The 26,231-nt window shown below is 36.7% G+C and overlaps 1 protein-coding gene and 1 long non-coding RNA gene across 2 annotated transcripts in view; one reads left to right on the plus strand and one right to left on the minus strand.

Moving 5' to 3' along the window:
• LOC102161480 overlaps nt 1–6,412 on the plus strand; it is a 30,858-nt gene extending 24,446 nt beyond the window's left edge. Inside the window, exons 2-3 of the long non-coding RNA XR_002335850.1 lie at nt 1,733–1,853; nt 6,049–6,412. This is a non-coding gene — a long non-coding RNA (uncharacterized LOC102161480). The remainder of the gene's footprint in view (nt 1–1,732; nt 1,854–6,048) is intronic.
• Nucleotides 823–26,231, minus strand: TWISTNB (TWIST neighbor). Its single transcript, NM_001243956.1, is given in 4 exon segments — nt 823–3,291; nt 4,598–4,806; nt 19,764–19,905; nt 25,946–26,231. Coding segments are annotated over 4 exon segments (1,008 nt in total). The 5' UTR covers nt 26,200–26,231; the 3' UTR covers nt 823–2,888.

Consider the following 26,231-nt stretch of genomic DNA (forward strand, 5'->3'; position numbering starts at 1 on the left):
GTTAAAGTCTCCAAAACTATTACATTTCTGCCAATTTCTCTTTTTATATTTGTTAACATTTCCCTTACATATTGAGATGCTCCTGTGTTGGGTGTCCATATTTTACACTTTTTGTATCTTTTCCTTGGCTTGTCCTTGGTCATTAGTTAATATCCTTAATTGTCTCTTCTAATAGCCTTAATGTTTTAAAATGTATTTTGTTTGATATAAGCATTGGTACTCCTTTCTTCTTCAGCCTATCTGTTAGGCTCTTTCCCTGGAATGCCCTACCTCCTTCCCTTCTCCATGGGTCAAAATGCTACTGCACATCCAGCAAACCAGTTTAAGCATCACCATCTGCCTCAACCTGCAAAAGTGACATTACTCATAACTGTTTCCACACTTGGCTCATATCTTTCATACTTAGTGAGTTACACTTTGTTGTGTACCTCAGAGACAAAACTGTAACTGCTTTGAAAACAGAAAACCTTTCAAACATCTATTTCCAGTGATTAACGATTACTAGGAAATGGATTAGAGTAAGGGTTAGCAAATTCTGAGAAAAGGAAAAATGTCGATTGGCAGAGCTTGTGAGAAATGTTTTGAAGAATACATGGAAGATATTTCTGGAGGTTTCTGGATCTGATAAAAACAGTCACTGTATTCTAAGCAATGCAGATGACCAGACCTGCCTTTTCAGAGCTACTGCTATTGTAAAAAACATGACTGAATCTAGTTTGAAGTTCCGCATGCTTTTCTCTCTAGATATAAATTATTTTGAAAAACACCATATTGAAAGATGAGCCAATTAAAGCAAAAATACAAAATGTGGGAATTTGCTTATTTTGCTGTCACAATGTATTTTTATTACATTAATTAGTATATTAATTTGGCAGCTTCCTTGGTATTTATTGGGAGAGACTGAGAATTATCTTACTAGAAGTTAATTTTTCATGTTAAGTCAGACATGATTATAATTATGGATTCAAATTTTAAATTTTTAAGGAAGCATTTATAAAACATTTTCTGGGTATGGCACTATAGTAAACCCACAATATAGTATAGCTTATTTTATTTTATTTTATTTTTTGTTGTTATTGTTATAGTTGCTATTTCTTGGGCTGCTCCCGCGGCATATGAAGGTTCCCAGGCTAGGGGTTGAATCGGAGCTGTAGCCACCGGCCTATGCCAGAGCCATAGCAACTCGGGATCCGAGCCGCGTCTGCAACCTACACCACAGCTCACAGCAACGCCGGATCGTTAACCCACTGAGCAAGGGCAGGGATCGAACCCGCAACCTCATGGTTCCTAGTTGGATTTGTTAACCACTGCGCCACGACGGGAACTCCAGTATAGCTTATTTTAAACCTTTTTCAACTCATCCTTCCTTTAAACCAGTGCAGTCCAAAAGAAAGGCAATGTGAGCCTCACATGCCATTTTTAATCTTAAAAAACAAAACCTGAAAACAATTTCAACATTTTATTTACCCTACTATTCTAAAAATATTGTAATGTCACCAGTATACAAAACTGAACTATTTTACATTCTTCGTACAGCTTCAAAACCTGATGTGTATTTTATACTAATACCACTTTTCAATTTGGACTAGCCCCATTTCAAGGGCTGAATTCCCACATGAAACTTAATAAGGAACGATACTAGCCTGCACATTTCCATTGTCTGGCACTTCTGATAATTGACAAACACTGTGAATGACTGCCACTCTCCAAATTCTGTATTCTATCATTACAGATTTGGATCAAGATATACCACTAGTAGAATTTATACATTAACAAAAACTAAATGATGTTAAGACCAGAACTATGTCAGATACCAGATAAATGGCAACAAAAGCAGCTGTGAGAGACTAACAGTGAGTAGACAATCTTTTTCTTTATGGCACTTGCCATAACTACTACATTTCTGTATTTTCTTCTATTGTATATGTGCATCTGTTTCTCCTATGACATTCCATAAGGGAAACATGCTATTCCAGGACCTTAGTAGACTGTGCTTACACTAGTAGATGATCAAATACCAGTTAAATGGATGAATATGACCTTGCATTGATTATCAGCCTGAACCAGCCTGTCAATTCATTACTCATGTTTTCCAATAGTTCCACATTTTCACAGTGAACAGCTGTTTTCTCTTCACAACAGTTTCTAGCAGCTTAACTCAATTATTAAAAAGTAACTTGGGAAATACCCCACTGGTCAGAATCACATTTATTTTATCTTATTAAGACTTTCCTTCCTCCAACACAAAACAAAAGCAGAATGGGGGAGGCACAAGTGAACAAGCCTCTTAGACTAAGATAAAAAAAAAATCATCCCATGCACCTCAAAGGGAAGAAGAGTGAATACTGTTTCCTATCACACAGTCAGTAGTGGCCAGGTCCTTAAGGGCTCTGGAAACTTCAGAAATTGCTTTGGCAAACCATTCCAAGTTAAACAACAGTATTATTATAGTAGACATGATGAAATGTAAACAAATCAAAATAACATGGCATGTACTATCATGAAACCTATATAAAAAGAAAACCACCAAAAACTCAACCTCAGAACTCATTCTTTATATTAACACTGTATTATAAAGTCCTTTTACTAGTCTTTTAGACTGTAGAAATCATTTTTAGAATGTATATGCTTAGAAGAATGAGAGTGAAAGCAGCTCTTACCATTCTATTCTGTATACAATAAATGGCACTTTAATAACAGTTATTTCCCAAATTAGTAATCGGTCTTGTCATTTTAGCACCAAAAACTCAACTCCTAATCCGATGTTTCCTGTTTTGCAAAATACTGGAATATAAAACATTTCTTATAATTCAAAACATTTAGTCATCTATAGTGTGTATACCAATCTTTTAAAAATCAAATCTTACTTAAGAGATCACTAAAGAAAGTTACTTTTCCCTTTTCTTTTTAGGTGCGTGTTCCGAAAGTGGTGTAAATTCTGCCTCCTTTCTTTTTTTCTTTTTCTTTTTATGGTCACTTTGGTAACCACTGGAGTCACTGCCTTGAAAAACAGGGTCCTGGTCCTGATCTTCTTGGTGCTTTTTCTTCTTTTTCTTTTTCTTCTTTGGCTCTTTCTCCAAGAGACCGTTTACAATGTTATTAATCTGGCTATCTGTCTCTTCCTTAATGGTAACATCAACAAAATCTGTTAGCTCTGTGGTACCATCTTCTGCTTCACATGGCTCTGGGTCTGTCTTCTTTTTCTTTTTCTTCTTTGGAGGTTTCTCAACAGCCGCTTCTTCGGTGGCAGTTTCTGTTACTTCAGGAATAGCAGGGCATTTGGTTTGTAAACTATAAATTAACAATTTAAAAAATTTAGAGAATATTACGCAAAAATACAAGAACATTAAATAAAATCAGTAATAGTTGAACATGCTAAAATTTTTTCTAAATAATGACAATAGTACAAGATAACCTGAGTGTGACACAAATAGTCAATCCTAGTACCCCTCAGCACACTGAAACGTTACAATTTTTGTCTCCCAAGTATTTTTCTGACTGTTTAATGCACAAAACTGACATAAAATTTTTGTCAAAAGGTGGCTTCTAAATTTTAGTTTGGTTCAGAAAACAATGAATACTAAATAAACATCACCAAATCAAACCACTTACATTTACTTTTTATACTTACTTTTTATACTTACTAGCCAAACCACTGACATTTGATAAGGAAAAAATACAGTCTGGCATCCATCAAAGCAATGGAGCTCCTCATCTAGTATCTTAACCCTTGTTTCAAATAATAGTTTGTTTTTCTTAACCTATGCTGTATCAGTATTACTCCAAATTGTGAATTATTTTATTTCACTAAAATAGAAACAAGTATCAATGAAGTAGCCCTCTTTCTATAAAACTACAGTCCTCTACAGTAGCATTTGCCAAATAAAACTATTTAAATTTAAGTAATTTCAATGAGATAATTTTAAAAATTCAGTTCCTCAGCTGCACTAGTCACATTTCAGTTGCCCAAGTGAAGCTACTACACTGCACAAATACAGTACATTTACAGCATCACAGTTCTACTGGACAGCTATTCTAGAAACTTCAACCCATACTCTTGTTACCTATCAAGGCAGACTCTAGAAAAGGTGCTAACACAAAAAGTATTCCCAATGGTTTCTTCCCCCCTGCTATTAAGCTTGGCTCTCATGAAACCAGGCTAAAATCAGAATAATTCTTACTATATATTTCTGGTTTGAGATTCTTATATCAAATGCTCTACCTGAATAATGGTAATAAATAAATGTTACTTTCGTTTCAACAGTGCAAAAATAAAAGTAGGCCAGTTGTCATGCAGTAATATCACTACACTTCGAGTAGTTTCAAGCTCAGGGGTCAACTTTTTAAAAAATTAACATCAAACTAGATAATACTCAGAAAAATTGAGTTATTAAAATATAGACCATTTAGCTAGGGTTGTAGAGCTTCAGAATATTTAATGCACTGTCTCATGGCACTTTTGATTCCTATTTACACTGACTTTATGGTTTGAAAGTATGAATATTCTAATTTAAAAATAAGTCTCTTAAAAGATTGATATTTCCTAAATTCGTAATTGAATAGAAACATGATGAAAATAATGTGGTTAAGAACTGACCTAGAAACATTTACTTTCCCACGAATGCAGAATACTCCAGCAGCGTCTGAGTCTAAGCGAAATACTTCAAATTCTAGTTCATCACCCACATTTATCTCCAGAGTCTGCCACTGCTCAGCTGGCATCTGCTCGGGTTTAGGAATGGAGGCATTGAAGCACCCATGTACTAAACAGCCAATATGGCTGGAAGACACTTTATTAATTGTACCCTGAGGAGGAGGGAAAAGAAGTATTCCATCAAAAAGAGAGTCACAGTTAAAAGGTAAATCAAACTTTACAAGCTTCTAAAAGATCTTCAAAGAGAAAATACCAAAATAACAGTATAACATAGAAAAAGTTCATCTCACTAAAACTTATCACATGTTATATATTACAACACTGCTTTAAGAACACTGTAGTTTTTAGAAAGCTCAAAATTTAATAAATAAGAAATGTGTAACAGTTGCCTAACTGGACAGACAACTAACTTGCCCCTAGAACCCCCTAAAAAAATCAAACTAAGCAGCCACTGCAAGATTCCCTGAGAAGATTATTCTATAACCAAATTGAAACCAAGCAGAAAATACTCTGCTATGACCTACATGTGAAAAGATCTCAAGGAAGGAAGCATATGTTTTTTGTAATAGCATCCACATTATTTTCCCATATTTTTCAACAATTAAGAGAATTCTCTGGAGTTCCTGCTGTGGAGCAGTGGGTTAATAATCTGGCTTGTCTCTCTGGCTTGGTTGGTTCAGTCCCCAGCCCAGCACAGTGGATTAAGGATCTGATCTTGCCACAGCTGCCACTCAGATTCAATCCCTGGCCCGGGAACTTTTATATGCCACACTTGTGGCTAAAAGAAAAAAAAAATTTGAAAAATAATTCCTTAGTGATTAAATTTAGCATGATATATAAGCAGATCTATTAGAAGACAACTTACCCTTTATATGTAAATCTTGAGCATGGTTATTTTGACTAAATCCCAACATTAGAAGCTTTAACATGTTCTTGAATTTTTTTTTCTTTTTTTTTTTTTGGCTTTTTAGGGCTGCACTTATAGCATGTCCCAAGGGTAGGGGTTGAATTGGAGGTACAGGTGCCAGCCTTCGCCACAGCCACACAGGATCTGAGCCACGTCTGCAACCTACAGCATAGCTCACGGCAACACTGGATCCCCAACCCAGTGAATGAAGCCAGGGATTGAACCCTCATCCTCATGGTTACTAGTTTGGATTTGTTTCATTATGCCATGACGGGAACTCCTTTATGATTTTAAGTTTCCAAGAAACTTAGTTTTCCATTCTTCCCGTAACAATCAATACATAAGGTATATGAAAGAAAACCTGAAATATTTCTTTAAAAATCACATACTCTGACTTAAAGAAAAATAAATAGTATGTACACAATGTGTTATAATATTAGCAACTCCTTCCACATGTGACTGAATAAAGCTTCTTTGTAATTATCAGGAGTCAGGAGTACCTTCTGGATGGATGACCTGGACAACCTGTGGTTCATCTATACAATGGAGTACTACTCAGCAATGGAAAGAAATTAAGAGATCAAGCCATGAAAATACATGAAGGAACTTGAAACATATTGCTAAGCGAAAGAAACCAATCTGAAACAGTTATATACTGTGTGATTCCACTATATGATATTCTGGAAAAGGTAAAACTATGGAGAAAGTAAAAAACTATCAGTAGTTACCATGGTTTCCAAGGGAGGGAGGGATCAATAAATAGGGCAGAGAGGATTTTTTGAGCAGTAACCAATTATTCTATAGGATAGTGTAACGGATACTTGCCATTTTAAATTTTGTCAAAGCCCATAGAACATACAATACAAACAGTGAACTCTACTGTAAACTACAGAATTTGATAATAATGTATCAATATTGGCTCAATAATTGTAACAAATGTACAACATTCGTATATATGTCAATAATAGAAACAGTATGATTGTGTTTGGGGGAGGAGGAGAGTGACATGAGGTATATGAAAACACTCTACTTTCCACTCAATTTTTCTCTAAGTCTAAAACTGTTATAACAGATTAAAGTTTATTTAAAAAATACTCAAACGTGGAAAGGAAAGTCTTTTCAGCATATGGGTGTAGAACACCGAACATGGACAAGAAAATGGATTTGAAGTGTTTCCTCACACTACACACAAAAAACTAAGACTGATCACAGACCTGAACAGAAAAGCTAAAGCTGTAAAAATTCTAGGATCTTAGAGAACAATATATTCACAACAAAGGGGTAACCAAGTTTCTTAGCATCTAGAAAGCAATTACCATTAAAGTATAATACGATAAATTGGACTGCATCAAAAATAAAAACTTCTGTTTATCAAAGATACCGTAAGATTGTCAAAAATATTCACAGTACAGTTATCTGAAAAGGATTTGCATTAAAACTATAAAGAACTACTACAGCTTAGTAACAATGTAAAAACCCAATTAAAAGGTGGCAAAGTAATTGAACAGGTCCTTCCTAACAAAACAATGAAAAAGAGCTCATGAAGGAAATAAAAATAAAAACAATAACGCAACACTACCACAGGTGCATCAGCAAAATCGAAAGACTGACAAAACCGAACAATGGCAGGGATGCAGAACAACTGGAAATGTTGAAGGGGAAATTAGCCTACCAGTAGTTTTCCATAAACTTAAACACACATTTAGCCTGTAGACCTAGCAATAAATACCACTTCTAATTTCTAGTTAGAAGAAATGGACAAATGGACAAATACGTTTAAAACAGCTTTGTTCCAGACTAGAAACAACCCATGTGTCCAGTGATGAAGAAGGATAATTAAACTGTGACATATTCATATAATTTGAATACTATGAACAATTTAAAGGCAAAAAGTACCAATATACATAATAATAGCATGGATGGAATTCAAAAACACATTGAGCAAAGGAGGCCAGAGAGTATGTAATGAAAATTCCACTACTATGGAATTATAGAACAAATGAAATAATTTATGGTAATGAAACCAGAATGGTGATTTTTATCTCGTTGTTGAGACTGACCAGAAAATGGCATGAGGGTTAATAAGGAGACAAAAAGGTATATGCACTTATCAAAATTTCCTGAACTGTACATCATGATCTGTGCATTTTTACTGTATGCAAATTAAATTTCATACAATATTATGGTATGTAATTTATATCTAAATATTAAATAAAAATTTTGAAAAAGTAGTCAAATGCATTTGAGCACTGGATCTTACTTTAGGTGGACAGAGTAAAAGGGGTAATTTAACTTTTCATTTCACTGTACAGTTTGACTGTTACTTCCATGAACATGTTTACATTTATGATAATTTACACAAAGCAAATGACAATTGGCAATTTTTAAGTACAAATCTACTGCCAATTTTAATAATAAGAAGGATGATTGTAGGACCCAGTTGAGAGGGCAAGGGTAATATTTCTGTAAGTTTAAAATGATGCTGAAAAATATTTTTAAATTAGAAGGGCCTTAGAATTTTGGCATAGTGAAATATGACCTATATTTTTACTAACAGTTCATTAGTTTAACAGTCCTTTTGGATTAATCAATTCCAATAAATAGTGTGGTTTTTTTTGGTCTTTTTTTTTTTTTTTTAGGGCTGCACCCACAGCATAAGGAAGTTCCCAAGCTTGGGGTCGAATTGCAGCTATAGCTGCTGCCAGATCCCAGCTGAGTCTAACCTATACCACAGCTCACAGCAACAACAGATCCTTAACCCACTGAGCAAGGCTAGGGATTGAACCTGTGTCCTCATGGATACTAGTCAGATTTGTTTCTGCTGAGCCACGACAGGAACTTTCCAATAAACATTTCTTTAAAGAAAAAAAAATTTATATATATATGAGAACATACACAGAACTGCTGCTGGTGGGAGAAGGCCAAGTTAGGCTGCCTTTTAAAGGGATACATTTTAGCAGATCTCACATCAATTTCTGCATATTCACCTCATAAAAAAACTGGGCCCCACAGTACCTTCATTCCCATAGAACAGTATGGGTGCCAAGACCCCTATCCTTCATTTTCATTACCTGGTCCCACAACCATTTGGATTTGCCATTCCTATTTTATATACTGCTATACTGTTTGAATCCTTTATAAACAAGCTATATTTGTATGTAATTGAGAAGTTAAAAGTAAATAATTTTTTTCTTTTGTACCCCTTAAGATCTTTTTGGTGGTATACAAATATATTGGATGGGACAGGCAGTATCTTCTTCCATTCCCTCACTTTCAGTCTGCATTTGTCCCTATTCTAAGTGGGTCTCTTGTAGACAGTGTGTTTTGGCAGGATAGAGTTTAGAACTTAAGACTGCTGAGGAACAGAAAAAAGAAAAATCTTAAGTAAATATCATAACCTTGCACCTAATGCAACTAGAGAAAGAACATTAAAAACCCCAAAAAATAAAAAGATCAATGAAACAAAGCTGGTTCTTTGAAAAGATGAACAAAATTGATAAACCTTTAGCCAGACGCATCAAGAAAAAAAGGGAGAGCACTCCTATCTATAAAATAAATGAAAAAGAAGTTACAATTGACACTACAGAAGCAAAAGAAGAAACTACTATAGACACTATATGCCAATAAAATGGACAACCTGGAAAAAATGGACAAATTCTTACAAAGTATAACTTTACAAAACGGAACCAAGAAGTAAAATATGAACCAATCACAAGTACTAAAATTGAAACTTATTTCAAAACTTCCTAAAAACAAGTCCAGGAGCAGATGGCAAATTCTACCAAAGAGAGTTAACACCTATCCTTCTGAAACTCTTCCAAAAACCTGCAGAGGAGGAAACATTCCAAGTTCATTCTGAGGCCACCATCATTCTCATACCAAAGAAAATCAGACAAGCACCAAAAAAGAAAATTATAGGCTAATATCACAGATGAACATGGACGCAAAAATCCTCAACAAAACATGAGCAAACTGTATCCAACAATATATTAAAAGGATCTTACACCATGACCAAGTAGGATTTACTCAAGGGATGCAAAGATTCTTTAATATCTGCAAATCAATGTGACACACTAATCACATTAACAAACAATGAAAAACATAGTTATCTCGATGTAGAAAAAGCTTTTGACAAAATTCACTCAATTTTGAAAAAAAATCTCTCCAGAAAGTGGGCATAGAGGGAAGCTATCTCAACATAATAAAGGCCATATATTACAAACCCACAGCTAGCATCATTCTCAATGCTGAAAAGCCAAAAGCATTTCTAAGATCAGGAACAAGACACAGATGTCCACTTTCACCACTGTTAGTCATTAAACAGTTGTGGAAGTCCTAGCCACAGCAATCAGAGAAGAAAAATAAATAAAAGGAATCCAAGTTGGAAATGAAGTAAAACTATCACTGTTTGCAGATAACATGATATGATACATGTGGGTTCCCAGACACGGCTTAGATCTGGTATTGCTGTGGCTGGCAGATGTGGCTCTGATTTGACCCCTAGCCTGGTAACTTCCATGTGCTGCAAGTGCAGCCCTAAAAAGCAAAACAAACAAAAACATACTATATTTGGAAAATCCTAAACATGCTGCCAAAAAAGTATAAGAGCTCATCAATGAATGTGGTAAAATTGTAGGACACATAATTAATCTACAGAAATCTATTGCATTTATATACACTAATAGTAAAAGAACAGAAAGAGAAATTAGTCAAACAATTCCATTTGCTATTACATCAAAAAGAATAAAATACTTAGGGATAAACCTATTTAAAGAGACAAAAGACTGGTACTCTGAAAATCATAAGACACTGATTAAAGAAATCAAATGACACAAAGAGATGGAAAGATATATACCACGGTCTTGGACTGGAAGGATCAATATTATCAAAATGACTATACTATCCAAGTCAATCTATAGATTCAATGTAATTCCTATCAGGTTTCCAATGATGTTCTTCACAGAACTAGAACAAAATATTTTAAAATTTTCTGCAAACAATAAAGACCTTAAAGAGCCAAATAAATACTGAAAAAGAAAAAAGTTGCTGGAGGAATCAGGCTCCCAGACTTCAGTCTATACTACAAAGCTACAGTAATCAAGATAGTATGGTACTGGGAGTTCCCATTGTGGCTCAGTGGTAACAAACACAAATAGTATCCATAAGGATGCGGGTTTGATCCCAGGCCTCACTAGTGGGTTAAAGGACTTGGCATTGCCATAAGCTGTGGTGTAGGTCCCAGACATGGCTTGGATCTGGCATTGCTGTTTCTGTGGTGTAGGCCAGAAGCTACAGCTCTGATTTGACCCTTATCCTAGGAGTTTCCATATGCCATGGCTATGGCCCTAAAAGAGCAAAACAAAAAAAAAAAAACTGGCACAAAAAACATGCATAGATCAGTGGAACAGGATAGAAAGCCCAGAAATAAACCCAGGCACCTAATCAACTACTCTATGACAAAGGAGGCAAGAACATACAATGGAGGAAAGATAGATCAATCAATAAGTGGTACAGGGGAAACTGGACAGCTACATATACAACAATGAAATTAGAACAATCTCTAACACTATACAAAAATAAACTGACAGTGGATTAAGGGCCTATACTTAAGACCAGATACTATAAAACTCCTAGAGGAAAACAAAGGCAGAACACTCTTTGATATAAATCATAGCAATATCCTGTTTGACCTATTTCCTAGAATAAGGAAAATAAAACCAAAAATAAACCAAAAGAATCTAATTAAACTAAAAAGTTTTTGCATAGCAAAGGAAACCACAGAATGGGAGAAAATATTTTCATATGAAGCAATCGGGGATTAATCTCCAAAATACAGAAATATCTCACAGAGCTTTATATCAAAAAAAACAAAAAAATCAAAAAATGGTCAGAAGATCTAAATAAACATTTTCCTAAAGAAGACATATAGACAGCCAAAAAGCAAATGAAAAGATGTTCAATATCACTAATTATCAGAGAAATGCAAATCAAACTACAATGAAGTATCACCTCACACCAGTCAGAATGGCCATCATCAAAAAGCCGACAAATAATAAATGCTGGAGAGGGTGTGGAGAAAAGGGAACCTTCCCACACTGTTGGTGGGGATGTAAATTTTTGCAACCACTATGGAGGACAGTATGGAGGTTCCTTTAAAAACTAAATATAGAAATAACATATGATACAGCAATCCCACTTCTGGGCATATATCTGGAGAAAACCAATATGCACCCTAATGTTCATAGCAGCACTATTTTTTTAAATTAATTAATTCATTTATTTATTTATTTTTTTTTGTCTTTTTGCTATTTCTTTGGGCCACTCCCACAGCATATGGAGGTTCCCAGGCTAGGGGTTGAATCGGAGCTGTAGCCGCCGGCCTACGCCAGAGCCACAGCAACTCGGGATCCGAGCCGCGTCTGCAACCTACACCACAGCTCACGGCAACGCCGGATCCTTAACCCACTGAGCAAGGCCAGGGACCGAACCCACAACCTCATGGTTCCTAGTTGGATTCGTTAACCACTGTGCCACGATGGGAACTCCCCAGCAGCACTATTTACAATAGGCAAGAAGGAACCTAAATGTCCCTCCGTAGATGAATGGATAAAAAAGATGTGGTACATATATACAAAGCAATATTATTCAGCCATAAAAAAGAAATAATTCCAATTGCACCAACATGGGGGGACCTAAAGATTCATACTAAGTGAAATAAGTCAGAGAAAGACAAATATCATATCACTTATATGTGGAATCTAACAAAAATGATACAAAAGAAATTACTTATAAAACAGAATGTCACAGATTTCAAAACCAATCATATGGTTACCATAGGTGGAACCATTGAGGGGAGGGAGAAATTAGGAGGTGAGAATAACATACACACTACTGCATAAAAGAGATGATTACCAAGAACCTACTATATGGTACAGGGAAATCTACTCAATAGTTTGTAATAACATATATGGAAAAAAGAATGAATATATGTATAAACGATTCACTTTGATGAACACCTGAAACTTAAAACGGCACTGTAAGTCAACTATATGCCAATGAAAAAAAATCCCAAGGTCCTAAACAGTTAAAAAAGAAAAAGAATTAATGGATATATACTATTTAAAATAGATAAACTAATACTGAGCTATACTATCTTGTAATAACCTATAAGGCAAAAGAATCTGAAAAATACATACATGTGTGTATATATATATATGTGTGTGTGTGTGTCTGTGTGTATACCAAATCACTTTGCACTTGCAACATAACACTGAAACTAACCATATTTCAATTAAAAAAAAAAAAAAGATGGCCACAGATCATTGAATTCTTGACTAAAGATTGATTTTGATATTTAAATCCCAAACTATGGCTGATTCTAGGACTGAATCAGGGAATATACAAGATGAGCTTGTACTGCCAAGGATCTTGTAGTGTAAGAAAACACTGGAAACAAGATAAGACACAATAGTGTTGGATGGGGGGGTAATAAAGTATATCCAAGAGACATGGGAGCCAACTAAGCGAGCTCCCAATGGCCAAAGCTGGCACAACTTGAGCACCAAAATAACACTGCACTGGTCATAAAATAAATCTGTGAGTGTATAGTGATAGAAGTGACTAAATAAATGAAAGAGAAGAGACAAATTTCCCATGCAGAAAAATTCTGAGTAATAGATATTCCCACTCAAATACGTGGATTATACTCCCTACTCCTTGGTACAGCCATAAAATGAAAACAAAACAAAAAACAGTGAGAAACGTTTTTGGAAGATTTAGACTTGAGTTTAGACTGATTTCCAGTTTCAGTTCTTCCACTGCCTTTGGAAGAAAGAGGCTATGTAAAAACAGCCTCTCCCCTTTGGGTTCTCCTCTGTGACCAAAGATAATTGGGACTGTTCTGACTCCAGGCATGAAATTATGTGCCCTACTTTGTCTACTTTAAAATACATGTACTATGTAACACTCATGAAATGTTTTCTTAGTTCTATTTGAGAGAAACAGAAATAAAAAATTAGAGAACTGAGCATACATAATCTGAGAACTTAAGAGTTACCTGGATACCAGAAATCCCAGAAAACAGTTGACTAGGATATGTAGTGAATCATTTTGTCCTTTGATAGACATTGATTTTTTTCTTGATAAGAAGCCTTTTAGATAAAACTTAAGGGACCTAGCGCCCCTGATTAATTTAGAGGCATCCTGGTATGTGTGTGTTATTTTTGTACCAAGTCCTTATTGGTCAAATCATACTGGCCACAAAAGTGAGATTTTTGAGTTAATATGTCCCAGAATGTAAATTTAGGTTTACATACAGTCCTGCAAGTTCAACTGTGACAAAGACATACTTCCTTTACTTCCTTTTCTCCACTCATTTTCCAGTTTCTACCAAGAGTTGTAGGGAAGAAATGCATCTAGTTTCCCAGTGTTCGTATCACTACAGACTCTCTCCAACAGCCCTCCCCCCAAACCTATTACCTAAATTAAAGAATGGAAGGAGAGATTAGGTGGAGGAGATCAATATAAGAATGGAGAAAATGTAGACATGGGAGATGGAGGTCCCCTTGGCACAAATCTAAACCAATGGTTGGCTTCGACTGTAACAGCAAGAGGCTGGGACCAATGAAGTCTTATTCCAGAATGCTACCAGCATTAAGGAATTTATACTTTTTAGAAATGCCTTCAGATGAAAAATTATATTATTCAATCTCTATTTATTTACTCACTTTCGTTATTCTTCATTTTTTACTGAGGATCTAAAATATGGTCACTTTAAGCAAACATCTCTGATTAGATTAATTCCAGGCTCCTAAGTTAACTTATTCCTTGGATCTAGACATGACTACTGAAGTTTTTGGTTTTTTTTTTCTTTTTTCATGTATACAACATTCACTCAGTTTCTCATTAGGTCAGAGAGCAAGCTTTGCCTAGTACACAGAAGGCACTATAGGACACAAAGATGAATAAAAAGAACAATAATAAAACCCAAAGTAAAGAAAACCTTTGTTATAAGCGGTGTTGTGCTAGGTACAGTCAAATGTCCTGCTCTCTGGAGGGTAGGGAAAAGAGACAATCAAATCACTGGTTTGTGGATTTTGTCGATTTCCATGGTATAAATACTTCTACCATAATCAATTTCAAGGTGCCAGTATGGTATCACTGAATAAGTAACTGGAAAGAGATGCATACAACTGGCTCCTGAATCACAAAAAAGGTGTTCTGTAATACTATTTGTAATAGTCAAAAGACAGGTATCTGACAGGTAGGTCAGGAAAAGACTGCAGAAGAGGGAATCTTAGCATTGAGATTTAAAGGACAAGTAGGTTATCAGTCAAGTGGGCAAACTGTAGAAAAGTGTTTTAGGCAGAGGGAACAGCCATGTGCAAAGTAAGGATGAATGACTTGTGGAAAACAAGTTAGGAGAGATTTTCTTAAAAGACTGGATAGTGCAGAATGGGCTTTGAGGACCCAGGGAACAAAATGAGGGTGTTATGTAGGGACTCATATAACTATGAAATCCAGCCATTTGAGAATGCAGCAAATAGCTTATATACCATTAAAAAAAACAAAAACAAACCAAAAAAAAAACAAAAAAACAGGCTATTGACCATGTTCGGGCCACAGGCCATAGTTTGCTGATTTCTGTTCCAAAACAAGGTAGAGACTACAGGCAAATTACACTGAAGTCAGTGTTCTACAAACTGGGTGTGTTTTTCTAATCCTCTTAAAACACATAACAGAGCCACCAAATCCACCTAACAGATTTCTGGAAACAGCAATTTTTTTGGCTTGGCCCCACAGTCCCAGATCGAGCAGAACTAATGAGTACTGGTGAGTAATATCGAGTGCATAATATCCTCCTCATTCATTTCATATATCACAATACACATCACCGCACACTGGGTGCTGTTATACTCTAAGTCAGGGATGAGAATGCAGTTCAGGAATTATTTCAATGATGGGACAATGAGGTACTTAAACCATCACCCTTATGTAAAGTGGGGAATATAGGAAAATTCAGATTCTTTCATATGACTATTTTAGTTTAAAAACAGTTAAGTGCTTGGTACAATGTGAAGCAAAGACATCCATCAGCATTAACTTTTCCTGGTCAAAGTCTTGAGGATGATATTCTCTTGGTTTTAGCACTTAAAAAGATATGAGTCTTACATGGGCTACATTTTCAAAGCATCTGAAAGCCTCTCCTTTTAAGTAAAGAAAGGCATCTTGTGCCACAAAGTAGGAAGTACTCAGAACTAGATGGGTACATGTCAAAAGGGTACAGGAGCTAAGCCAAAAAGTTCCTAATCATCAAAAATGGAACAATTTGACTAAAAAAAAAAAAAAAAAGTATCGGATTATAACCATGGCATAAAGGAAAAATGCATAGGTTTATAAAAATTGAATACATAAATGAAAAAGAAGAGACAGCCCTAATAGCAATAGAAAATATAGAAGAGATAAAGCAAATAGAGTAATCATCAGTGGAACACAATAATAACTGCCATAAACAAAATCTACCAATGCATGCTAAAATTAGCAGCTAAAAGTCTGGGGCATAAGAGGGCATTTGCATAGTCTCAAAGTATTACCCCCAAGATATCATTAATTACAAAGACAAAACCTGGCAGACATCCCCTTAACCAAGTGATCTAGGTTAATGTTACCAGCAGCAAGAAATATCAACATCTAGTGCCCCCTCACATGGTACACTGAGAAGGTGACACCACTTCTGCTATTCTTGCCAAAATGTACAACCTCAATCTGTTCATGAGAAAAAGCATCAAACAAAATGAAACTGAAGGACATTCCACCTGACCTGTATTCTTCATATATTTCAAGGTCAAGATAACCAAAAAAAGACTGATGAACTGACAAAGACTTAGAAGACATGACAACTAAATGCAATATGGTATTTTGGAATTAACTCTTGAACAAAGAATAACAGATTTTAAAAAACCGACAACTATGTACCAATAAAATGGTCAACCTAGGAGAAACGGACAAATTCTTAGAAAACGTCCATGTGCCAAAACTGAACCAGGAATAAATAGAAAGCATGAGTACTGAAATTGAATCTGTGATTTAAAAACCTCCCAAGAAACAAAAGTATAGGACCAGATAGCTTCATAGGGGAATTCTATCAAACACTTAGAGAAGAGTTAACACCTATTCTTCTGAAACCATTCCAAAAATCTACAGAGGAAGGAATACTCCCAAACTCATTCTATGAATCCACCATCACCCTAACACCAAAACCAGAGAAAGATATCACAAAAAAAGAAAATTATAAGCCAATATCATTGTGAACAAAGATGTAAAAACCCTCAACAAAATACAAGCAAACCAAATCCAACAATGCCTTAAAAGGATCATACATCATGATCAACTGTGATTTACTTCAGGGATGCAAGGATTTTTCAATATCCATAAATCAATCGGTGTGATACACTACATTAACAAATTGAAGAATAAAAACCATATAATTATCTCCATTGATGCAGAAAAAGCTTTTGATAAAATTCAACATCCATTTATGTTAAAAACTCTCCAGAAAGTGGGCATAAAGGGAACCTATCTCAAAATAATAAGCCATATATGAGAAACCCACAGTTATTATCATACTCAATGGTGAAAAGCTGAAAGCCTTTCCTCTAACATCAGAAACAAGACAAAGAGGCTAACTTTCACCACTTTTATTTAACATAGTTTTGGAAGTCCTAACCACAGCAATCAGAGAAGAAAAAGAAGTAATCGAAATTTGGAAAAGGAAGTAAAACTGTCACTGTTTGTAGGTGACATGTTACTATACATAGAAAATCATAAGGATGCTACCAGAAAACTACTAGTTGCAAATACAAAATTAATACGCAGAAATCTGGTGCATTTCTATACTGTGAAAACAAAAAAACAGAGAGATTAAGGCAACAGTCCCACTTACCATCGCATCATAATACCTAGGAATAAACCTACCTAAGGAAGTAAAAGACCTATAATCCAAAAACTGTAAGGCGCTGATGAAAGAAATCAAAGATGACACTAATAGATGGAAAGATATACCATGTTCTTGGATTGGAAGAATCAGTACTGTCAAAATGACTATACTTCCCCAGCTGATCTACAGATTCAATGCAACCTCTATCAAATTGCCAATGGCATTTTTTCACAGAATTAGAAAAAAAATATTTAAGTTTGTATCGAAATATGGAAGACTCTGGATAGCTAAAGCAATACTGAAAAAGAAAAACGGAGGTGGAGCAATCAGGCTCCCTGACTTCAGACTATACTACCAAGCTGGTCATCAAAACATCATGGTACTGGCACAAAAATAGACACACAGATCAGTGGAACAGGACAGAAAACTCAGAAATAAACCCACACACATATGGCCAATTAATCTATGACAAAGGAAGCAAGATACAATGGAGAAAAGACAGACTTGTCAGTAAGTGGTGCTGGGAAAACTGGAAAGGTACATGTAAAAGAAGAAATGAGAACATTCTCTAATGCCACACACAAAAGTGAAGTCAAAATGGATTAAAGACTTAAAGGCTGAATACTATAAAACTCTTATAGAAAAACATAGGCAGAACACTCTTTGACATAAACCACAGCAACTGTCTTTTTGCATCTGTCTCCTAAAATAACGGAAATTAAAAAAAAAAAAAAAAAAACAAATGGAACCTAACCAAACTTAAAAGCTTTTGCAAAGCAAAGGAAATTGTAAACAAAATGAAAAGACAATCTATGCAATGGGAGAAAATATTTGCAAATGTTCCCAATGACAAGGGGACAAAATATATAAATATATAAACAACTTATGTATCTCAATAATAAAACAAACAAACAAACAACAAACCAATCAAAAAATGTCCAGAAGAGGAGTTCCCATTGTGGCTCAGTGGTAACAAACCCAACTAGTAACCATGAGGACATGGGTTCAATCCTTGGCCTCACTCAGTGGGTTAAGGATCCAGCATTGCTATGAGCTGTGGTGCAGGATGCAGATGTGGCTCAGATCTGGCATTAATGTGGCTGTGGCACAGGCCACTGGCCACAGCTCCAATTTAACCCCTAGATTGGAATTTTCCAATATGCCATGGGTTTGGCCCTAAAAAGCAAAAATAAAAAACAAACAAAAAAAAAACCCGGAAGACCTAAAAGATATTTCTCCAAAGAAGACATATAGATGGCCAACAGGCACACTGAAAAGATGCTCAACACTGCTAATTATTAGATAAATGCAAATCAAAACTACAATCAGGTATCACTTCATACTGGTCAAAATGACCATCACCAAGAGGCGTACAAACAATTAAATGAGTGACACTGTGTGGAGAAAAGGGAACCCTGTTGATAAGAATGTAAATTGATGCAGTCACTATGGAAAACTGTATGAAAACTCCTTAAAAAACTAAAAATAGAATTGCAAGATAAACTAGTAATTCCACTCTTGGGCACATATCCAGAAAAGATGAGTATCTTAATTCAAAAAGATAATGCACTCCTATGTTCACAGTAGCATTATTTATAACAGCCAAGACATGTCCACTGACAGATGAATGGATAAAAAAGATGTCATATATATGTCGTAACAACACACACATTCGCACATACATGTACACAAAGACACAAGAGAACATTACTGAGCCATGAAAAGAATGAAATATCATATGCAGCAATATGGATGGACCTAAAGATTATCTTACTAAGTGAAGTTAAATCAGAGAAATACAAACATGGAATTGGTCATATCTTTAAAAAAATGATTCAAGTGAACTTATTTACAAAACATAGTCTCATAGATAAAAAACACGAACTTACAGTGACAAAAGGGAAGTTTGGGATTATTAGGTACAAACTATTATATATAAAATAAACAAGGATCTACTGTATAGCTCATCGAACGATATTCAATATCTTGTAATATCCTATAATAGAAAAGAATCATATGGCTGCATCACTTTACTGTATACCAGAAATTAACACAACATTGTGAATCAACTATATTTCAATAAAAGTTTAAAAAAAAGTTACCTATATGGCACAGATGGGAAGTAATTTTTATTTTTTAAAATGATTTTCCGTTACCTACAATACCAATCCACATGAATCCCAAGTGTACAGTCTATTAAATTTTTCCAAAGTTTATAATTAAATAAATATACAAAGAAAGCTGGAAAGAAAAAAAAAGATACATACCATAAGCTTTTGCCCTGGTTCAGGGCAGAAAATAACAAAATCTGCTTCAATGTTAAGATGAATGTGTCCTTGATCATCATAAATATCTCCTAGTTCACCCACTACTTTGATGTTATCATAGGCAATGGGTACACCTAAAAGGCTGTATTTAAAAAAGAAGAAAGAGATATTTTTATCCTTTCTTAAACTAGGCCATTATCATACTGATTAGATATTCTGAGACCAAAATATAATCAACCTCCTAATATAATCAACCATGGCAAAAACAGTATGTGTGATTAGTCTGTGACAACTTCAGTAATCCAATTTCACCAAAGGGTTCCAATATAATGGCTAAATTCAAAATAATTATTCAAGATAGGGACCCAGAAACAAAACATCCAATTATGCAAGATCAGTTAAGTTGACCCTTCTTTCCCATTTGCTCATTTGAATTTTAGTTCTGCTAGAATGAGAGAAAAAAATGGCATTTGGCAAGAAAAATGTCCTGTATATTTCTGTGAGTAGTACTGAATCAAGGCAATTTTCTGCAGCAGATAGCATAATGCAAGATTAGAATTAAAGCTCAAGTCTCTGAATATTAAAGTCAATGACTCAATGAAGAAAAATCCCCAAAATGCAACTGTTGCTAGAACAAGGAAATGTTAAGAATACAACCATATATTTCCTGAAAACTGATTCTGACAACTTTAGATTGGTTCATATGTTGACAGAATCAGGGGGCAAATACTAATCCAAATGTCATTTCCAAGGTGTTTTTTGTTTTTTGTTTTTTTTTCTTGCTTTTTAAGGCCACACCCTTGGCATATGGAGGTTCCCAGGCAAGGGGTCTAATCAGAGCCACAGCCACTGGCCTACACCACAGCAATGCCAGATCCATAGCTCATGGAAACGCTGGATCTGTAACCCACTGAGCGAGGCCAGGGATCAAACCCACAACCTCATGGTTCCTAGTGAGATTTGTTTCTGCTGTGCCATGACAGAACTCCATATTTCCAAGTTCTTAAAGAATTAGAACTACTAAGGAGGCTGCTTCACTGCCAAAGATATTACCTATTGCAGAAAACTTGATTCTCCCAGTAAAGGCTGAAATCATCCTTCTCTACTTCTGTAAGACTCCATACATATCTCATCTCTGTTTACATGTTTGGACTACAGATAGGATGCTAAGGCCCTTAAAAGCAGAAAACATGTTTGCTGAACTCAAAGGTCTCAAATGGCTCATGTAAGAATAAGACAGGAGTTCCCACTGCAGCACAGTGTAAACGAAACTGAAACTGACTAGTCTCCCGGAGGATGCCGGCTGGATCCCTGGCTTTGCTCAGTAGGTCAGCAAGCCATGAGCTATGGTGTAGGTTCCAGATGCAGCTCAGATCCCCTGCTGCTGTGGCTATGGCCTGCAGTTGCAGCTCCGATTCAACCCCTAGCCTGGGAACTTCCAAGTGCCACAGGTACAGCCCTAAAAAATATACACACACGCACATACACAAAAAGACAAAGAATTTATCCCAAGTAGCGACTGTTTAAGTAAAACAGCCAAGAACCGCTGGAAAGGAACTGTATTAATTACCAAACTAGGAAAACCATAAACTCAGAGCTTGCTCCACAAAACTCTTTTTTGAATCACTAATTTCCATTATGAGGCTTTTCTAAGTGGGAACAATTAACTCATTACAATAATATTAGGGGCCCAGAAAACAGAAACAAATCAAGATGAAAGAAAAAGCAACCACCATATTAGACAGAAAAATGGAATTAAGACTTTGTTTCCCCTAATCATCAATTTGAGAGTAAGTCTCAGGTGGGGGGAATATAGTTGTACCCTAGAGGGCATTTAGGAGTTTTTGAGACTAATTATAGTCCTCACAATCACTGCAAAGGCCAGGGATGGAAAACATGCAGTCACATACAGAATAGTCTTATACAATACAACACATCCCTAGCTCTACATGATTTAAATGAGGGGACAAACCTTACTTTATAAATGTTTATAAGCAGTGGATCATAGTATCTAACTTAAAATATATATAAAGTCAGCTTTGCACACTTTCAACGTAAATTAAATTTTCCAGGAATACAGTTACTGTAGAAATTCAAGAATAGACTATTTTTTTGTGTGTGTGTCTGTATTTTTGTCTTTTTTTTTTTTTTTTTGCTATTTCTTTGGGTCGCTTCCGCGGCATATGGAGGTTCCCAGGCTAGGGGTCGAATCGGAGCTGTAGCCACTGGCCTACTCCAGAGCCACAGCAACTCGGGATCCGAGCCGCGTCTGCAACCTACACCACAGCTCAGGGCAACGCCGGATCGTTAACCCACTGAGCAAGGGCAGGGACCGAACCCGCAACCTCATGGTTCCTAGTCGGATTCGTTAACCACTGCGCCACTACGGGAACTCCAAGAATAGACTATTTTTGTGTGGAACTTGACTGGGAATTACTCATTATTTCAGAAGAGCATTTCACACTGCAGAGACCATAAGTGTGATATGAGTTTTCAACTCAAAACCCTGCATCCATCTACATTTGCAACTGATACATTCACAATGATTCTATGTAAAAGGGCCAGGATACATCTAACCATTCTTCTCAGGTAGCCATGCTTGAGCCTTATCACACTGAGAGACAATTTATTGTACTGTATTAGAGAGCTATATGAATTTTTTCAATTGTGTAGGAGGTTATATTATCTTTAAGTTTCATTTCAGTACTGTAAAGAGTGTTTTCAATGACAATAAAGTAGCAAAATATCTCTAATTTGCTGACTAGGGAATATGACCAAAAGGATTTGTGTAAATCCAGCATATCTTTGGGAAAGCAACTCACAACATAAAACTTAATAAAATTCATTTGACAGACAAAAACAGATAGCTCAACATTTTATCTTTTCCTCTTTTTCTTTTTCGGAAACTATTCTAACTAAGCAGAGTGGAAGCCTCACTTGAGATATTTACAGAACAATTAAATCAAGTTTAAGGGATCCTTAGAATGCACACTTAAGACTTTTCTGGAACTATGTGGTATATTTGCCACCTTCAAATAACTCAAGAGTTGTCATATACAAAAAGGGATTATGATTTTTTTTCTTCCTAATGACCTTTCAAAGATATAACTTACAAGTTACTTTCTCTAAGCAAACTTTCCAAAACTGAAATAGTATTATCTTTAAAAAAAATTCTCAGACTTTTCATGTGGCTCACAGTATAACTGCTCGGCATTGCTTCTACAGTGGCTGTGGCTCGACCCCTGGCTCAGGAACTTCCATGTGCCACAGGTGCAGCCACTTGTTTAAAAAAAAAAAAAAATTCTGTCACTGGAAAAAAAAGGTGAACAGTCTGTCAAACGGAGAATGCTGTTTAAATAACTTAGTCACTAATAGGAGAGTCACTCTCAATTCTTCCCTTTTCCTCATTTCTCAAAAGAGAAGCCAAGTCCTGATTCTACAGGTCCCAAAGTCCAAAAACATAAGCTATATATAGTAAGTGGTGGATCAATATTCCAAGTCTTGATATGTTCCATGTTTTGTTCCTCATTAGTAATGCATAGTTCAATATATATCGGATTTGCACCAAATAAACTGGAGTTTTTAGTACACCCCAGAAGTAATGGGGAGTTCAAAGTACAACCTGGGAGTTCCCTTCGTGGCGCAGCAGAAAGAAATCTGACTAGGAACCATGAGGTTGCGAGATTGATCCCTAGCCTCGCTCAGTGGGTTAAGGATCCAGCGTTGCTCTGAGCTGTGGTGTAGGCTGGCAACTGTAGCTCCGATTAGACCCCTGGCCTGGGAATCTCTATACGCCATGGGTGTGGCCATAAAAAGCAAAAAAAAAAAAGTACAACCTGAGCTACAGGGCCACACTGTCCAATTCAGTCACAGAAATTGTCATTATCCATTCAGTTCCTCATCTTTCTGGTGTAATAGCTCCTACTCCTCTATCCAGTCAGGTGGAAGCATTAATTGGTTACAGATCAAACATTTGCCTATGTTTCCAGATTTTATGACCACCTTGAATATCCTCAATTCTCTCAAATCACTCCTCTCATTTTTCTCTTGGACAATGTTAACAATCTCTCCACTGTTCTCTATATTTATTGTCTCACCCTTCCTAAACCATCAGCTAATGGTACTGACACAGAAAGGAAGCGGGCAGGGCACAAACAGCCCTTAAAATGACAACCATTAAGAACAGGACATGACAAAAACTGGTTCGAACCTACTAGGTCCGTATGTCAGCAGATGGATTTCCAGAAGAACTTGAGCCTCATTACACTCTGTAAGACATCAGCATATTAAACAACACACTCACAGATTCCTGGACTGTTCTGTGGCCAACCATCAAAGGCCAAAAAGTAGGTAGTGTCCCAATCCCTGGTACTCCCCACCCCTTCTCCAAGATAGACTATTCCTCTCATTCCTTAGCCTAAGAAGTTACCTAGCCCATAAAAACTAACCACTCCCACACCCCAGGCCTCTTGCCTACAAAGACCACCTGCCAACACCGTCTATGGAGTGTGTATCTCTCTAAATAAACTTGCTTTCATTTACTATGGGTAGCTCTGGAATTCTTTCCTGTCTGAAGTCAAGGACCCTGGCCTGGTAGCCTATCCCAGGGACTCAGAGGAGACCTGGGACATGGCCACTCCTCCTGCACCCCACTGTTTCTTCAATATTACTAAGTGCTATTTCTTAAAAATGCAAATCTGATTTTATCACAGACGCTACTGTCTCAAAAGTGTGCCAAATTTCAGAGCTGGAGGGTGTTGAGGGGAATAAGTGCTAACCCCGCTTTCTGCTTAAACAACGAACAAAACCAAAAACACCTGGCAAAGGCAGGAAGCGAAAAGCAAAATGGCCACCCTCTCTGAATTGTCTTCCACTCTGTCTTTGACCCATTGCCCACTGCACCCAGTGTCTTTCCCCAGGTATAAATCTTAGTTATATAGACTTCATTATCTGCTCAAAGTATTTTATTTCACAACTACTACCCTTTTGTTTATGTCACTCTTTTTACTTGGAATGCTATCATCTCAATGGTATCCTCCCTCCTACCAAGCTGCTCTCAAAGTTTTTAAGCTCTAATTCACCAGTCCTTCTTATGGTAACTTAATTTAGGTTTCTGTCGAATTTTAACACGGCCGCGGATTTATCCGGCTTACATTTATACCTCCACTAGAGTTTAAAGCTCCTTGAAACAGCGTTTTTTCTTTGTTTTTATTTCAAGTCTCTAGAATACAAAATAGACACATAAATGTGTGCTGGTATTTAAGGGAGCTATAAATTCTAGACCTGTGTGTAGCGTTCAGGATCCCTTGATAAGGCGGTAAAAACTATGGATACTCTGCCCAAGAAAACTGACACAGGTAACTCCTGCAATTTCCATGGTTACATTAAATTCCTGAAGGGCAATAGGAAATCCACTCACCCTAGTTTTGGAACCCTTGCTTTCGAGCCAAGGAGTCTAGAAGAATATTAAGGTGTATCTGCTCCTTCCCCATGACCCTTCTAATTCTGAGAGTTTTCTAGCTTTCTTTTTTTTTTAATAGCTTACTTTAAATGCACAAGAGAGCTTTTTCATTTTCAAGAGCAATAAGCAGGCTCTTAAGAAAGAAACAAAGTAATAGTTTTTCTCCCATCCCTGATCCAAGGTACAAGAGGAAAGAACCCAGGGGAAATACTAGGGCCAAACAAACAACTAAAACCACACCTGGAGGTTTACAAATAAACGACTATACTAATGCTTCTTGTACAGTTTTCCAAATAGTGAGAGAATCTTTTGAAGTGCCGCATTCCAAACTTTAATTGTCAAATGAGAAAACATAAAGAACTGAGTCTAACCGGTATCCAGACCCCTGGGTCTATTCTTACCCCTACAACCCAATTGTGGAGTAGCTTCTTCACCCCTTCCGCTGCCAAAATTCACGTCACCTTAACGTCTTCTTTCTTGCCTATGAAACGAACCCCTGTTTAGATCTTGACCAGGGAGGCACAGGCCTCTCCAGGTGGAGTGCAACTCCAGAATGCCTCGGGGGTAAACTAGTGGCGACCGGGGCTAACTTTCCCATTTGCCCCTTCTCCGCCAGTAATATGTCCACCCGCTGCCCTCTCCCATGCTCCCAAGGAAGGCGGGTAGGCAATGTTATGTTATGGTGTCCGCTCGGCGAAAGAAAAGTCAAAGACACTGGTACCTCTCGGAATAACGTAGGAGTTCTGCATCCAGCTGTTCTCGGATACCGGTGCGTTTCCTGTTAAGGTAGCGCGGCGACAATGCGATGTGTCTCCGGTGCGGCCCCGCCACGAGGCAGGAGTAGCGGCTGCTCACCAGCGCACAAGCGGCCGCATAGGTCGGCAGCTCTAGGCAAGGCAAGACACCGGCCGGTCCCACCCCCGGCCCTTCCGAGGCCGCCTTTGGCCGTGAAGCCTCTGAGCAACCCGCAGCCATGAGGCTCGTCAGGCTTCCCACGGCGCGCGTCC

Source organism: Sus scrofa, chromosome 9 (assembly GCF_000003025.6).
Source record: "Sus scrofa isolate TJ Tabasco breed Duroc chromosome 9, Sscrofa11.1, whole genome shotgun sequence".
Lineage (NCBI taxonomy): Eukaryota > Metazoa > Chordata > Mammalia > Artiodactyla > Suidae > Sus > Sus scrofa.